Source organism: Acartia tonsa, chromosome 9 (genome assembly GCF_053477335.1).
Source record: "Acartia tonsa isolate MP-2025a chromosome 9, ASM5347733v1, whole genome shotgun sequence".
Lineage (NCBI taxonomy): Eukaryota > Metazoa > Arthropoda > Copepoda > Calanoida > Acartiidae > Acartia > Acartia tonsa.
In genome coordinates this window covers 14930663-14948538 of record NC_137268.1, presented here as the reverse complement: position 1 = coordinate 14948538, position 17876 = coordinate 14930663, and the positions used below count along the sequence as shown (strand labels likewise).

Genomic DNA, 17876 nt, shown 5'->3' with positions numbered 1-17876 from the left:
TAATGAAAGATAGTAAAGGAACAAGAAAATTAGCGTATCCTGAAAGAGAAAGAATTTAAAATGTAAACAAAAATAGTTGGTATTCACTTATATTACTCATTTTATGTGTAGTTAGGTATACGCATTTATAATTTCATCATAAAGAGGTTTAAAAAGGAAAGCAGGATAGTGTTAGAACTGTAGTTGAGTTTTGTTTCTTGGACAACAATATAATATACTTATATTCCAAAACCAAATATTAGTGACTCATATTAAATAAATATGTACTATTTAGTATTTAACAAAACAAAACACATCATGCACTATCAATAGCCTATTCTAATAATAATGTTTATTGTTTTTTTAGCAAAGCTACTCTATAATTTTAATTGTGTTACAAAAACCCAATACATATTTATTTATTTAATGAGAAAGAATAAATGCTCTCTAAAACCCACATTTTTCGTTTATCACTTCACAATTTTTGTGCTTCGGTACTTAATTTCAGCCAGCCGCCACAAATCTTTTTGTTTTCAACAGCTGCAAGAATCCAGAGTCAGCTAGTCGTTTAGGCTGTCAGGATTTACTAATTCATGCTAATGTTTTCTTGAAAAAAAAATATTAAAAATATTTCAAAAGTTACTTTTCTAGATAACTAAATGACACTTTTTTTTAAATCTTAATTTTTAGATATAAAATGTTCCTAAAACAAATTTTAAACACTAAAAATGTATTTCTTTATGTACCAAACCTTATTGCATATATCAGGATTATTTTAGCTTTTACAGGAAAAGATTCAAACCATTAAAAAGATATATCTGACACTTCGTCGAGTATGGCAAAGCTTATAAGTTATAAATTGAGGATTAACTAACTTATATAATTGATGTGCTAACAAACCCAGTGGAGCCTGTTTATGGGTCAATACATATTCCCCCTATTACTACTGACGTCGCACGGCTGAAAAAGCTGCTGTAGAAACCATTTTTACGTCTCTAATAAAACGCAATGTGGCCAAGACTCGAACAAGACACCTTCCCGAAAGCAAAACACATTTATTATTACATTGATTTTATCCCTTAAAAAAGTAAAAGGTTCTCAGTTTAAGTGTCTGTGTCTGTCCCGAAGGTTCTCGCTAACAACTGAAACCATATGGTTCTCCTTTACAATATAGCTCATAAGTCCTGGGAAGGTTTATAACTATTTCGTGGGTTGGAACCACCACCCTATCAAGAGAGTTTCCCCTATAACAAATTTTTGGAATCAAAATAAAAAAAGCGTTGTCAAATTCAACCTTCCACCCTCAAGTGCCCCTAGAGACCTCTAGGGACGAAGCCTCTAGTTTGTATAATAAAGAGCATTCTTCTGGGTTAATAACTAAATTTTGAATCCTAAAATAGGTTTCTGGTTAATGCATTCAAACTATGAAGTAGCTGCCTCTCTATATCTTATTTCAAGATTGTTAGACGCTCTGGATGGACATACAGCCAGGAATCATAAGTTTTTATTATTTCAATAACCATAACCCTGCGGGACCCATACATGCTGTGATACCTAATACCCAATACAACCTTGTGTGACCTAATAATAAAACAAATGAAAGTTGTTAAAATTGAACTCATTTCCTGGTAAGTTCGTTCATCCAGTAAGAGGGAAAAGGGATGATTTATAGGGGGTGGATGGAGGCTATCGTTAGTTTAGCCCGCTGTGAGTTTCTTTTTATAAGAGAACATGAAAATCTGGTGCAACATCAAATGATATATAATGATAAAGGATATATACACAGCCCCTTTTTATTTTTAAATTTATTTAAGAGATAAGGTTGGTGGGAGGGTATGTCAGTGCTTATAACAAGGTACTTTATATTAGAGCGCTGGATAATTTTGTAAACAAAGATTAGGTTTATGGATTATTTCGCTGGGTTGAACCTTACTTAACAACAAATTTTCAAATTGCAGATTATTCTTTTCTAGATGGATTTATAAATATTGTTAACAAATTAGAATTAATTTGGTTGAATAAATGTAAATGATTAATTTCTTAAAATCATGTGTTTTATATACCATTAGCCTATTTATGAATACTTGAACCTCTAAATTTTCTTGTGTTCAAATCTAATCTATGATATTTTGGCAGAATGTTAAACCAGACCTCTAAGTTAGGGTCCATGCTGGACTTGTTAACAGATGTTTGTGTCACAACTTGTCTGTTAACAACCTTGAGCACTCTTTATCCTGCTGCTACCTTCATATTTCAGGTATTTTGTTTCTGTTATAACTAACCCTTCTAGTCATTTTGAAACGATATGTGGGGGAAATTGTAATTTTCTCGGCTGCTATCAAGATAGATTTTTGCGTGTGAATTAAGATTTCAAATAAGCATTCAGTATGTGATATACGGTACACCGATAAAACTCCTAAAGGGACAAAGGTCCTAAAGGACAAACGTACTAAAAAAAAAGGTTTTAATGGACAAAAGTACTAAAAGACAAAGGGACATCTCTAAAAAAAAAGTACTAAGTATAACATAAAAATGATGAAATAAAAAATCTTCCAAAATTTATTAACAAAATCTACTAACAGTAAACTTTAACAATGAAATCTATAATAAAACACAGGGAAAACATTTTTAACTGAAATTTATTAAGTTTTACTTGGTTGTCCGTTTGTCTGTAAGTCATGCTATGAAAATATAAATATTAAAACGTATAAATCAAATATTGTTTCGCTTCTAATATAACCTTTTAACATCTTATCTTTAAATCAATACATATGTCAATACATAATTTTGTTGTGCTATGATACCTATGGATGATGTGGTCCTTGTTTAGTTGAGTATGACCATAGACATCTCAAGTCACTGGTTACACATGCATGTGAGCCTGCTGGAGGGAAAGACAAGCCACAAGAGTGTGGAGCCATCAGGAAACTGGTTCCTCTACACGTATTATACTGATAGAAATGTTCTATTCTGGATGTGTGCAGGTTTATAGCCATTTTATCAAGCAGGTTATAGGTTTGAATCTCGGCCCAACACCGCGTCATAACTAATAATGGCGCCTACTGCTGCTATGTCGATTGCACAACTTCTATAATTTTATCCCCGAATATTTATTTTTTAGGAAAACCTATTATTGAGGAAAAGTAGAATTATATAATTCAATTGAAGACCTTAAAATAATTGAAAAATTATTTTTAGTGACATGGTTATTTTCACTAAACATCAAAGAAAAAAAGAAAAATTCTTTTATACTCATTTTTTTGAGAAAAGAATGTTAGAATTAAATGATTAAAATTCTTTTACTTTTTATTTTCTCACCTTTGATTTTTCTTTTAACTTAAAGTAGAAAAAAGGAAACATTTATAAATGTTTGAATAAACTCTATTTTATTCATTTTTTTGATAGATTGATAGACTGCTCCCCCCCCCCCTCTCCTTATTTTTTCTTAAAAGATTTGAAATAAGTTTTTTACCACGTGCCTAAACACTCTGGTGAGCCCTAACCATGCGGGGTTATCCAGCATTTAATATAACTTACCTTAACCAAACCTAAAGTAATAAAAGAACGAAACTTTTTTTCGTTTTTTTTTTAATAGAGGGGGCAGTTATCAGTGGCTGTTTTAGGAACTTAAAGGACATGGAACATGGATCATATAATTATTTTTAATTGGTTTAGGAAATGAGATATTTTACCTTAGCCTGTACATAATTCACTACACCTGGGGACCTGGAAACCTGTTTCTGATTCTGGCTGTTCTTACCTGTCCTGTAGCCGTGGTGAAGACCTTGATTGCTCTAATTCAAGAATATACAGCTGCAAGGAGCTTAGCCAATATAGATTTTAAAGAAAAAAACGCTTTGAAACAATGATAGTTATTTATCGCATCCAAATATAGACAGCTTTCCACGGATATTAAAATAAATAATTATAATTGTAAACCCAGTTTTGTTAGCCCCGAGAGTCCGAAGGCCTGGGCTGACTAAACTAGTAGTATTTTTTTAATTATAAATTCAGCTTTACTTTTATAATATTAGATTACATAAGAACCTAGCTACAAATATTGTGATTAATTGCTTTTACAAATAAAAATTCAAATTTTGATTTATGTTAAAAATGTAAAATTCTTATAAGAAAGTAATATGATGTTTGTCTGTCTGTCTGTAAGGATCTCGCTAACTGCTGAACAGATATGGCTCTTCTTTACAAGGTAGCTTCTCATACAGGAAAGGTTTATAACTATTTTGAGTAGCATAACCCTTCTAAGAGAAATCGCCTCTAGAGGCCTCTAGGGGAGTAGCCGCTAGAAATAGATAAAACATTATACAACTTCATCTTGTGCTTGTTTCTATGAAAGGACTTGAAAATCTTATGTAAGTGAGTGCTAAAGTATTTTCCAATTTTTTTCCAATTCTTTCTAGATCTATAAAATGGTTTTTTTTTCACACCAGATTTCAGATATATGCAGTTTGGATCAAGGTTCAGGAAATTAGGCAAAAAAACTTTATCAATTCTAATTAACCCTTACAGATCGGGGGGGGGGCTCAAAGAGCCCCCCCCTCCAGTTTTTTCAATCTCATTTTTTTTGTAGGTAAGTTGGAGAGCTCTAACTTCATGACTTTTTAAGTTTAGTAATTATACGTCGGCAAGAGTTGATTTTATTAGGATATCTGGTCTGTGTCGGTCGTGGTGTCCGGTCAAAGTCGGTTGGGTAGCAAAAAAAATTAGAAAAAATTCTAAATAAATCTTAATTTCTACATTATGACTTTTGTGTATAAGGTAGAAACCTAAAATTTTTTTGGTGAATACTTAGATATCAATGACCTTCTGAAAAAAGTGGTATTATGACCTTTTGACCGCTCCCTGACCGACTTTATGACCGATTTTTGTCCGGCTTTTACTACAGACATAAATCATGAATATCGTAACTTCTATTACAGCTAGAGACCTATAATTTTTTTTGGTAAATCCTTGAGCATTAATAAATAGATAAAATATTAATTTGCGCCGCCAACCGCCGTTTTACCGCCGTAACCGCCGAAAATGGCGGTTTCCGTTATTTTCCGTTTTTCGGCGATGATCAGAAAAAATAATTTTTTTGTTATGAAAAATAAAAGTTCGTCCTAAAATTTGGTCATCCTAGCTGCAAAATTGGCCGCTCTACAGCTGTTTTAAAATTTAGCGGCTGGCCGCTAAAAAGCGGCTAAGGAGCGGTCTGGCCGCTATGACAAGAAAAAGTAACTTTCTCTAAAAATACACATGAACCACCAGAAAAAAATTTTACGTCTTTATCTGTACCAGGAGCCGAGATAGAGGGGGGGGCTCAAAGAGCCCCCCCCCCGATCTATTAAGGTGGGAATTGGGGCCCGATCTGTAAGGGTTAAAGTATTTTTATCTTAGGATTTTTTTTCAATTTTGAAAATTTTAATAAACCCTCCTCCCCCCCTTTCCGACAGAACTATGAACACTTGCCGCGTCGCTCGGCTTCCTAGTTTATAACCTAACCTAATTGTAAAAAAATTGTTGTTATCTACCAGAGTGATAGTTCTGTCCAAGGACGTCCAATGAAATATTCATAGACGTCCAAGCTTTTTTTGTGGGTGGGGGGGTGAAAATTTTTTAAGGGGGGGGGGGGGGGTAATTTGTTTTTGGGAGGGGTAAAATGGCGCGCAAAGCGCACTGCAAATTTTTAAAAAAGTTTTTTCAAAATAACCTAAAATATATAAAAGCTTGACTTCTAAATACTAATTTTATTCTACAGTATCTATGCAGCATAACCTAATTCTAAATACTTCATCTATAAAAGTAAGCTTTAATTTTGAATGATAATTTAATAAAAAAGAAAATAGTTTTTTTCATATAAAAATGTTAAATATTAAAATTTATGTATATCAATGTATTTTAAACACCCCCCCCCCCTGCTGATATTGTCTCTTGCTAAAAAAAATCCCTTCCAGTTTACTTTTAACATCCAACTAAACTCAAGGTTGATCATATTATTTTCTTCTTTTTTTAGCAACATTTTCTGCCTTTATAGTTCTACAAATTTCTTTATTTTTACCTATCTTTTAATATGTAAATTAAATTAATATGATTTATGTCATTTAGACTGATGAGGGTGCAATGTCCACCGAAATATATTTCAATAAATAGCTGGGAAGTATCAAAGACTTTTTCACTTAGTGAATTTATCATTTTTTTACCCCCCCCCAAAATTTTTACCCTGGGGGTAAAATTTGCTTGGGGGGGTGGGTAATTACCCCCCCTGAAATCTGTTGGCAGGGGTAAATTTAGTTTACCCCCCCAAAATTTACCCCTGGGGTAAAATTTTTTGGGGGGATAATTTAAATTTTAATAAATATTTAGTATTAAAAATGCGTGCGAAGCGCGCAAAAATTTTTTTTATTAGAGATTTTTTATTTTGGGGGGGGTATTAATCCCCCCTAAAAGGGGGGGGGCTACCTTCCAAAATAAAAATCCCTATCAAAAAAATGTTGCCGCGCTTCCCGCACATATTTACTATTAAGTATTTAAATTATTAGGTAGGTAACGTTTTAAATTATTAAATTACCCCCCCAAAAAAAATTTTACCCCGGGGGTAAATTTTGGGGGGGGGGGGGTAAGTAAAAAAAAATTACCCCTGCCAACAGATTTCAGGGGGGGGAATTACCCCCAAAAGCAAATTTTATCTCCGGGGTAAAAATTTTGGAGGGGTAAAAAAATTTTGCTGCGCGCTTCCCGTGCCATTTTACTCCCATTCAAAAAAAAATTACTCCTACCTTAAAAAAATTTTAACCCCTCCCCAAGCCCAAATAAAAAGGCTTGGACGCCCCTGGTACTGTGGGCGGGGGTAGGGAGGGGGGGGTAGGAATGTATAAAAATTTTCAAAATAAAAAAAAAGAGAATAACGCTAAAATTAACAAGGATTTAAAAAAATATTTAATGAGAGGAACAAAAAAACTTTTGAAAAATCTGTTGTTTTATAAAAATAAATCTTTGAATTGAAAAACTAAATACTTCTTTTCATTGTTTGTTGATTTATAATTGAATGTTTTAAACTTTTTACTTATTACTCAATGTAAAACATCACATAGAAAAACGATAGATATTGCACAAAAAGGGCAGAATGTTTATTGGTAAGGCAGCGAAGATAAGCTAAAATATTCCAAGAATTTTATCAATAATTTGTATTGACTTATTTCATTAGTCAGGTTTTAGCCTATTTTGCCAACATAGAAGGTTGTTTCATAGGAAAGTAACCGTATAATTTACGTTGCTGCCAAAGACAACCTATGAATTCTAGTTCGTGGATTTTACTCGTTTAATTTTTTATTGAAATATTAAAATTAAACAAAATTAAAATCAATGGCTGAAATGATTGGATAATTAAAGTTTGAAACAGACCAATCAAAAATTCAATAAGTACCCAAAGCTTTTGAGCCAACGAAAATAAGATATCGTGTACCAGTTTAATTTACAGTCAAATGGCCATTGCCAATTTTTAAGTAGTAGAGTAGCCTTGCTCTTTACAATTGATAATGCCATCCACACACAGTCATCATCTTCAGGAAGGGAGGGGACATTGAACTGTTTATTACACCTAGTCTCCAAAATCTTATTTAACGTTTTCTTATTCGTGGGCTTAACAACTTTAGGGACTTTTGTAGAATATAAGTGTCCAAACGGTTTACCAACTAATTGTAATTGTGGTATTCGGCGACCCTGAGCCATGTTATGTGGCAACCCTGACCTTGGTTCGGAGAAGGGCCGAGGGCCCTCCCCCGAGTACCGGGGAAGGGGTCAGCCTGACCCCTCCCCATGCTTTAAAATTAATGATAGATTTTGACAGCCGTATTATGGCTAAGCTGCATTGTTTGGTTCCCCCACCCCTTTCCAGGGATGGGGGATCATTGTTGCCCATTTTGATTAATGTATATATAGTTATATTGATTTTGCTCTAGTATTATTTATTCCAATCTGTGTATTTATTATTTGTTGTATTATAAAGTAGTAACCTTTAGACCCTGAATAAAGTAACATCTGAATAGACTTTGTTTGTTATTTAGTAATAGCTAGAGAAGCCCAGCTTCTCTATAATTATACGTGTCCACGTCTGTTCGCACTGCCGTAGTCATTTGAACTTGGGTAACGGCCATTTAACCGACGCGGTTACCACAGTAATAACTGAGGAGTAATAATATGTAATTGTTGTATCTTCATAGGGGATATTATTTCTGGGGGATATACATTAATTTATCGGCCTATGTCTTATACCTTTAGATCCCTGGACATGATCACACAAATATTGTAAAATACAAATAGTACAAAATAATAATAAAAAAAATAATGATTCATTTTTCCGTTTTAAAAGCGACAATATATAAAACTTAAGTTTTCCAATCAGGCATAGTTTCCAATAAATCAGTTTTTCAATATTTAAAATTTAAAAAGAAAGGACCACCCTCAACGTCACAAAAAATGGTTTTAGATATTATAGGTCCCATAGGGCCTATATGGAAAATTAAAGACCATTTTTCCATACAATTTGGGGTCGAAGATTCCGAATCTGGCGTCCATTTTAATGTAGCTGACCTCCTTCATGGCGAAAAATGGCGCAAAAGTTGACTACCCTTCGAAAAATCCGGGAACAACAATTTTAACAAAAAAAAATCTACCAAATTATTTTGATCATATGATAGATAGATAGTTAGATTTAAATAAATATAATTATTTTATTTCTTTCTTAAACGCCGAGAGAGAGAGAGAGAGAAAGAGGGAGAGAGAGAGAGAGAAAGAGAAAGAGGGAGAGAGAGAGAGAGAGAGAGAGAGAGAGAGAGAGAGAGAGAGAGAGAGAGAGAGAGAGAGAGAGAGAGAGAGAGAGAGAGAGACAGAGAGAGAGAGGGAGATAAGGAGGAGGAAAGAGAGGGGAAGAGAGAAATAGAGAGAGAAACAGAGAGAGAGAAGGAGAGAGAGAGAGAGAGAGAGAGAGAGAGAGAGAAGGAAAGCGAGTAAAGTAGAAAGAAAGATAAGGAGAGCGAGAGAAGGAGAGAGAGAGAAAAAGAGAAAGAGAGAGAGAGAGAGAGAGAGAGAGAGAGAGAGAAAGAGAAGGAGGGAGAGATAATGCGATAGAGACAAAATGAATATGAGAGAGCGAGAGAGAGAGAGTAAGAGAGAGAGAGAGAGAGAGAGAGAGATAGAGAAAGAGATAATACGAGGGAGATAAAGAGATAATACGAGGGGGAGAAAGAGATAGTAAGGGAAAACGTAACAAGAAGATCAAATAAAAGGGATCTTCAGGGATGATACTATGGCTAATACATTGAAATACATTCCCAATTATGATAAACTTCTGTAGATTACAATCTGTGGTTGTAACGTTTTTTAACACCAACTTTTACATGAGGATAACTATTTTATTAATCTTATTTTTGAATAATGATGTGTATGACAACAACAAAGTGCAATATCATAAGCGAGGCAACTCTATAATCAAGTCCTAAAATTGAACGTAAGTATTTACGCAATTCTGCAACAAAAAATAAGGACAATTTTGTTTACACTTATTTGTTCACAAGTTCTAACACTCTACAAGGGTTAATGTTCGTCCGTCCTTCCTTCTGATTTTAGAGCTGCGCTTTTAGGGATGTCATACTTTTTAGTAGCGAAGCTACTCTATAATTCACTTTGTTTGTCCGTCAGTCCGTCCGTCCGTCCGTCCGCCCTTAACTCTATGGGGGAAACGAGATTTTCTCGGCTCCTATTCAAGATAGACAGCTGAAATTTTTAGTGAAGATTCCTATGACAAGTGCCCATCTAATCTATAGATTGTTTTGTCCACCTGTCTGTTACATTCTACATGTTTTCACCAAGTTTGATTAAGACGAAGCCCAAAATGCATAACTTTTGCACCAATTCGTCTTCCTGTGACGTCATATTCTCCATCTCTTTTTAGGGATTTTCTTTCCCACTTCTCCTCTCATCTCCCTCATTTTATGACGTCACAGGAAGATGAAGTGGTGCAAAAGTTATGCATTTTGAGCTTCGTCTTTATTAAGATTTTGTTTATTAATTTTGGTGCTAGTGTGGTATTCGGCAACCGTGAGCCATGCCTATGGCACCCCTGACCGGGGTTCGGTGGAGGGTCAATGGCCCTCCCCCGAGTCCTGGGGAAGGGGTCTGGCGACCCCCTCCCTATGCCTAAAATTAATGATTGAATCTGCCAAGTTTATTATGGTTAACTGTATTGTTAATTCCCCCCACCCTTTCCAGGGATGGGGGATCATTATTGCCCAAACTGACTATTGTATATGTATTATAATGCTTTTATGTTATGATTATTTATTCCTATCTGTGTAGTTATTGTTTGTTGTATATAGCTTTAGTACCCTTTAGACCTGCAATAAAGTGACAACTGAAATAGATGTTGATTATTATTTGGTGAATGCTAGAGAAGCGTAGCTTCTCTATAGTAAGGTGTCCACGTCTGTCACACTGCCGTAATCTAATTGAACTCCGGTGTCTGCCATTTATCCTCGGCGGATACCACACTAGATCAATTCCTAGATTTTTCGATTTTCGTCATTTTCTCTATTCCTATTCATGATTGACGACTAAAATTATCAGGGATTAAATATGCTCATATTATACATATTTACATCAGGTTTCATTAAGATCTGTCTATTGATTGTGGTGCTAGATCGATTCCTAGATTTTAAGTTTTTGTGATTTAAAGGTTGCGTGATTTCAAACAGTTCGTGATTTCCCTATTCAATCAAGTTTAATGATTATTGTATGACACTACTCTATTGTATTGGAAGTATAATAGTATGTTTCGTTTGTGAATTCGAACCTTTATCCTTTCTTTCTTTTCCTTATTATTATTGGGTAGTCTAGAGAGCGCCCTATTTTAAATTTCATAATTGCACACGGCATTCAAAACAATAAGTGCACATCCAAACAAAACAAAGCTTGCGCAGCCATCTTAATTCTTTCTTTCAACAAGCGGAATATCTGTGTGATGAAAACCCATGTATAGTACGAAAATGTGGTGTTATCTGTGCTAAATATACCTTTGAGTGCTTCCCGGCTTGACATGATCAAAAGACTCGGTAAATATTTATTTCTTTTAAGCATTTTAAATAGAATGGAATGATATCTTAAAGAAGGCAAATTAATTTCTTTATTTTCATTAAAATAGACCAAGTAATTGATTTATTTTTGTATCAGAATATTTTTATGGTAGTCTATGATGATTTTATCTATGAATTATAAACTCGCATTAAGTTTTGATTTAATTTTAAGCAAAAAGAAGCCTAATTCTTTATATGTTTTTGAAATATTAATTCGAAAATCACGGAACCTTTTAAAAGACGATTATGTCCAAAAGAAAAAAGATTTATTTTCTTTTACAAGATTTATTTTTCTTTTATAAAACATATTAACATTTTAATATTTGTTTATTAATTTTGTTATTTTTTATTTCAGCGTTCACCGTTTCATACAATAAATTGTATTAGTAACTACGCTGGTTTGATTCATGTGGGAAGTAGCAGGTTTAGTACGTTTGTACTATAAGATCTCGTACACGGCCAGGCAAGATAAGTTGTACCGAAACATCTATAATAAATTTTTTCTCAATATCCATTGATCCTTGTTTACTTGGTAGATACAAATAGATGTTCAGTTCTTTAAGAATTAAAAGTAAATCACGAAACCTTAAAAAATAATGTTTGCTTTGAAGCATGACCAACAGACAGACGGACAAAACAATGTATTGATTATATGAGCATATGCCATTAAAATGTCCACTTAAAATTTTAGCAGCCAAGAATTTTTTTTTTTCCATGGCGTTAAGGAAGGACGGACAGACATACAGAAAAAGTTTAAAGAACCTGGATCGATATACCCAGCCATACTTGTTGACATTCTATAGATATGCAATTTCAAGAGTTTATATTTACTTCAGAGCTTAGATAAAACTGGTCGTGGCTGACATAATATCGTCAGTTATAACATTAAAACTACATATTTATGTTTACAAGATAACAACATATTTTTTTGGAGCAAAGCTACTCTACAATTCCAAATTTATGTCCGTCCGTCTGTCTGTCCATCCGACATACAGTGATTTTCTCGGCTTTTCAAGATTTTGTTTGTGCTTCCTTACTTATGGATGTTTTCATCCTTGTTACTAAGTAGATCCTGAACTTGGATATATTATTACTTATAATCACCAGATCGCTAAATATTTTTTTCTCATACATAACTCCCCAACCCGATGAAGAAAATAAGATATAGTTCATTAATTTCTGTCAATAGTAAGTGGGTTAAATGAAGCAATATTTTTGTCAATTTAAAAAAAAAACACCCAGTAATATTAACATCTTAATCGATATGGTTCTATTTTACAATGTAGTTTCTCATAATTATTAGAAATATTTATAACTATTTTGGGGGAGGGTAACATCACCCTCAGAAGAGAAATTGCCGCTAGAATAAATTACCTTAACCCCCCCCCCCCCCTCCCCCATGATTTTTTTTACTTTTTGTATTAAAAACTTAATTTATAACAGGGGGTGATTGACTTCCATCCACCTCAAGTGTCCCCAGAGGCATAGGGGCGTAGTCGCTAGTATTTTCTATTATATAAAGTAGCAAGGTTATTTGTCTATAGCGAAAGTTCTCGCTAACCGCTGAACTGATGATGTTCTCCTTTACAATGATGATTCTTATATGTCCAAGGAGTGTAAATATCAATTTTGGGGAGGTTATCTACGCCCTCCCATGAGAAATCCCCCCGAAAAATTATATTTTTTACTTCTGTCAGAAGTCAATTAACTTAAAAATTACTGGTTTGTGTGCATTTCTTTGGGCTGTTGTTGGAGCAACTAGTGTAATTATAATATCAACTTATTCATTTAAACCTTTTACAGGATTCCTGTAGCTATGGATACAGTTTGATATTAAATATATGAATAAAATGTTTCTCCCAGGCGCTGGTTAATATAACGATATCCCCAATGATCTTCTATGACTTTACCTCATCTCGTTCCATGGCCATGGAGGAATCTAATGACTTATTTCTGAGGACTATATATCAGCAAACTAAATTGATGACAAAATTCCTCTATTACAATAGACACGTATGTGAAATCCATTCCTGTAGCAGATTGGCATAATGTATAAGACAATGGAGTAAATTGATGTACATAGTATCTATGTATGCAGAAAGTCACAATAGTGTTTAAACCTGCGAATGAGTGACTTTCAAACTTTGGGGATCTTAACAGATAAGACTTTTTCTCTATAACACAATAGGTCATAAATAAATACACCCCCCCCCCCCACAATTATTATAAATAAAATTTCCCTGTCGGTAGATTAAAATTTAATTGATTTAAAAGTTTGGACAGTAATAGTTTGGAACCAAAAAATCATAATTTATAACAGTACCTAAAGATTTCGTGCCAACGAATTAGATAATTTTTAAAAAGAACTTTTGGAACCAGTATAATTTTCAGCCGTATGTTTCCTCCCTCCTTGGCTGTCACTTTACTTTTGTTGAGCTTCGCAATTATGAATGTTATCATCCATGTTCATTAAATACTTTACCTGAGGTAATTCTAAATATATTTTAATTCCTAGAACTTATGGGAAGATACCCTGTATCTCCTTTTCTCCCTCTTTCTCTCTCTTTCTCTTTTTCTATCTCTTTATTTATCTATCATATTTTTTCACTTTTTATCTCTCTCACTCAATCTCTCTCTCTCTCTCACCCTTTCTCTCTCACTCTCTCTCTCTCTCTCTCTCTCTCTCTCTCTCTCTCTCTCTCTCTCTCTCCTTCTCTCTCCTCTCTCTCCTTCTCTCTCCCTCTTTCTCTCTCTCTATATCTCTCTCTGTCTCTCTCTCCTCTCTCCTTCTCTCTCTCTCTCTCCTCTCTCACTCTCTCCTTCTCTCTATCTTTCTTTCTCTATTTCTCTCTTACACTCTCTCTCTCTCCTTTTCTTTCTACCTCTCTCTTACACTCTCTCTCTCTCCTTTTCTTTCTACCTCTCTCTCTCTCTCTCTCTCTCTCTCTCTCCCTCTCTCTCCCTCTCTCTCTCTCTCTCTCTCTCTCTCTCTCTCTCTCTTTCTCTCTCTATCTTTCTCACTCTCTCTCTCTGTCTTTCTTTCTTCTTTTCACCCTTTGTCTGTCTTTTTTTCTCCTTTTCTCTCTCTCTCTCTTTCTCCTTTTTCTGCTCTCTCTCTCTCTGTCTTTCTTTATCCCTATCTTTTTCGCTCCCTCTATCTCTTTCTCCTTTACTCTTTTTCTTTCTCTCTGTCTTTCTTTCTCCTTTTCTCTCTCTGTCTGTTACCTTTTCCATTTCTTTCACTCTCTTTCTTTCTCTTTATATATTATATAATACAAAAAAAATATCTTTTCTTTCTCTCCCTAATAATTATAATTATCTCCTTTTGTCTTTCTTTATCTGTTTTTCTCCCTGTCTCTCTCTTGTCGTTTAAGAAAGAAAAAAATAATTATATTTATTTAAATCTAACTATCTATCTATCTTCTGTCAAAATAATTTGGTAGATTTTTTTTTGCTAAAATTGTTGTTCCCGGATTTTTTGAAGGGTAGTCAACTTTGGCGCCATTTTTCACCAAGAAGGAGGTCAGCTAGATCAAAATGGACGCCAGATTCGGATTCTCCGACCCCAAATTGTATGGAAAAATGTTTTTCATTTCTTCATATAGGCCCTATGGAGGCTATAATATCCAAAACCATTTTTTGTGACGTTGAGGGTGGTCCTTTGCAGTCAATTTAACCTTGATGATTACTTTGTTTGGGCGCGATTTTTCTTCAATTTCAAACGATACTCTATCGCCCACTTTAGGAAATTAGGTTGAGTTACAATCAACCAACCCTTTGATTACACAACCTTTGTCTTAAAGTCTAAATGTGCATGGTATTTTATGGTGCCATGCAGTATACTTGGAAGTTTCTTTTTAAAAGCGAAGTTTTTCTACAATTAGGGTCGGTCCGTTTGTCCGTACGTCCGTCACAGAGAGATAGCTCTTTTCGTTAATTTAGACATGTTAGAATTGTCCTATCGATTTCAAACTTTGCAAGGTGATTCCTATAGTAGTTAGGTACGATTTAGAAAGCGTAGCAACTCTATAAGCATTACCAGAATGTCCGTACGTCTATTTTAAACATGTTGATTTTTTTTTATCTGATTTTTAGTATATTGATTCCTGGGACAACAAAGATCAATATTATAAGCGAAGCAACTCTATAATCAAGTCCTAAAAATGTAAGTATGTCCATAAACATTATCCTGTATCAAGCAGTTTTTCAACAAATTTACTTACAATTTTGCTTCGACTCTTATGCATTTATATTCTGATTATTCAGTTCTGACACTATACAAGTGTTAATGTCCGTTTGTCCTACCGTTTCAGTGCTTCGCTTTTATGGATGTTTTCATCCTTGTTAAGTTTGATAGCTTATGGGGTCAGTTTGACTTTCTAGATCTACTTTATATATTACTTAGAGTCTTGTTTTTGTATCTTTTAACATTAAAACTAATAATAAAATGATAATTAAGAATTAACATGAAATATATTTATCAAAAACGTGACTAGCCCGTACTGGAAATATTTTAATCAAGAAAGAAAATAAATGTATTTTTACAAAAATAATCTCAAGAAAACAACCCATTGTTATTTTTTTTAACAAGCATAAACTTTTTTTTGAAATACATTTACTTAAACGTGTTTAATATTTTCTTTTCATGTTTTTAACCTATTTTTTAAATAAAAATACACTTAGGTAGATTTCGTGATATTTTATCTTTCTTCTCTTTTTATGTTGTTATTTTTCTTTTTGTAGCTAAGGTACTCTTTAATTAGTTTTTTATGTCTTTTTTTCGTCCAGCCGTCAGTCCAAAGCGCTATGGAGGAAATTTGATTTTCTCTGCTGGTAATTAGGACAAACTGCTGATTTTTTGTTGTATAGTTCTCCTTTTTTTAAGTATGCCGCGGGTCTTTCCGTCTTGTTATTGTTTAAAAGTTCGTAATTTTCTACTGTGTATAATTTCATAATTCCCTTTCTTTTTTTCAACTTTTTTAAAAACTACCGGCTTCGCCCCAAGCCTTATATGTGCTGTGCCCCAAGAGGTTTGATTAACCTAATTTTTAATATAAAAATTAAATTTTTTATATATTTATTTTTTGGGGGATTTTGGGCGTCCCATCCCCCAAGAAAATAGTTATAAACTTTCCCGGGACCTATGAGAAGCTACCCTGTAAAGGAGAACCCGATCGGTTCAGCGGTTAGCGAGATCCTTTGATACAAACAAACAAACAGACAGACATCGTTCTACTTTGTATTATAGATAAATGTATAATTGCTCTTTAACTAAGTTTATCCATTGTCCAACCATGGTTTTGTACTTTTCTCACTTATGGATGTTGTTATCCATCCTTTTATATAAAGTAGTAAGCGTTTTTTATCTGTCCTGAAGGATCTCGCTAACCGCTGAACCGATATTGTTCTCCTTTACAGTGAAGCTTCTTATAGGTCCTGGGAAGGTTTCAAACTATTTTTGGGAGGGTTTCTTCACATCCCTCCCCCTAAAAAAAATATTTTTTTTACTCATTTTAAAATCAAATTTCAAATGGGACTAAGTCGACTTTTTCCACTTTTACCTTTAGTGCCCCTAGAGGCTTCTAGGGGGTGTAGCCGCTAGTGTTGTATATGAGAGACAGACAAAACTTTAAACATTATCCAAATGTTGTTTACAATGTTAAACAATTTATATATTTCAAATATCAACGATGTCAACATCCATAAATAGCAAAGCACAGAATTTAAAAAAAGATCATTATGTAGAAAAGCAGAGCAAACGGACGGACAAAGTAAGATTTCACGCGGAATCTTTAAATAACAATCTAATATTTTTTAACAGACTGTTATTTTCTTCATAGCTTGTTGACATAAATTTTTTTGCCATGACTAGATACCAGTTAAAGACCGCATACAATTATATAAAGGTATGTTTACATAAAAAGCAGCCGTCTATCTAAAAAAGCAGCTAAGAAGTTGCAAAACCCTGTACACGCCTCTGATTTCGATATACAGCGGGAGAGTCAGAAATGTAAAATATTCAGCAGTTGCGCTTCAACTACAAATGAATTTAACATAAAGTTTAATCAAATGGTTTTGTTATCTTTTGTTGAATGAAATCAAATATTGTTTTGCGACTTTTTGCATATCAAATAAATCACTGGCATAAAAAATGTTAAGATATACTTTTCTATAATTGTGGTCGGTCGGTTCATATTACTTAATATATTACTAGCGGTTTTGCCCCTAGCCTCTAGGGGATTTGCCTCAAGAGGTATTTAAAAACAAAAAATAATTAAGTGCTATTAGAGCTGACACCAATAATTTCAAATAAATAAAAAATGGGGGGGGGGTTGGGGGTATCTAACCCCCCTATAAAATAGCCTCAAACTATCAGACAGACGGACAGACATCAAGCTACTTTGTATTATAGATAGAATTATCCTGATTATATAATTTTAGAATAATGATTGTAGGACAATAATATTTTCGATAAAATCCTAAAATGTCCTTTTTACTGCAAGAACGCGATTATACAACATGTGTGCAATTTTGTTTCGACTTGCATATTTTTGTTCCGCTTATTAAGTTATGACACTCTACTAAAGTTATTGTTCCTTTGTCCTTCCTTCTGCTTTTAGAGCTTCGCTTTTATGAACTTTTCAAACAATAACCATAATTCAAAGAAGGGATAATTTTGATTATCATTAAAGGGGAACATGAATTCATCGTTCACTATCTTATCAACTCCCCAAGCTTACCTTCTATAAAGTTTCTCCTTAATCAGTTTTC

The 17876-nt window shown here is 33.8% G+C and overlaps 1 protein-coding gene across 1 annotated transcript; it reads left to right on the top strand.

Annotated features, from left to right (window-relative positions):
* Positions 1 to 1191: 1191 nt before the first annotated feature.
* LOC145327733 (CDP-diacylglycerol--inositol 3-phosphatidyltransferase-like) lies at positions 1192 to 4080 on the top strand. The gene is made up of 4 exons (XM_080171289.1): positions 1192 to 1470; positions 2116 to 2236; positions 2810 to 2963; positions 3655 to 4080. The coding sequence occupies exons 1-4, from the start codon at positions 1391 to 1393 to the stop codon at positions 3846 to 3848; spliced, it is 549 nt and encodes a 182-aa protein (XP_080027415.1). The 5' UTR covers positions 1192 to 1390; the 3' UTR covers positions 3849 to 4080.
* The last annotated feature ends 13796 nt before the right edge of the window (positions 4081 to 17876 follow it).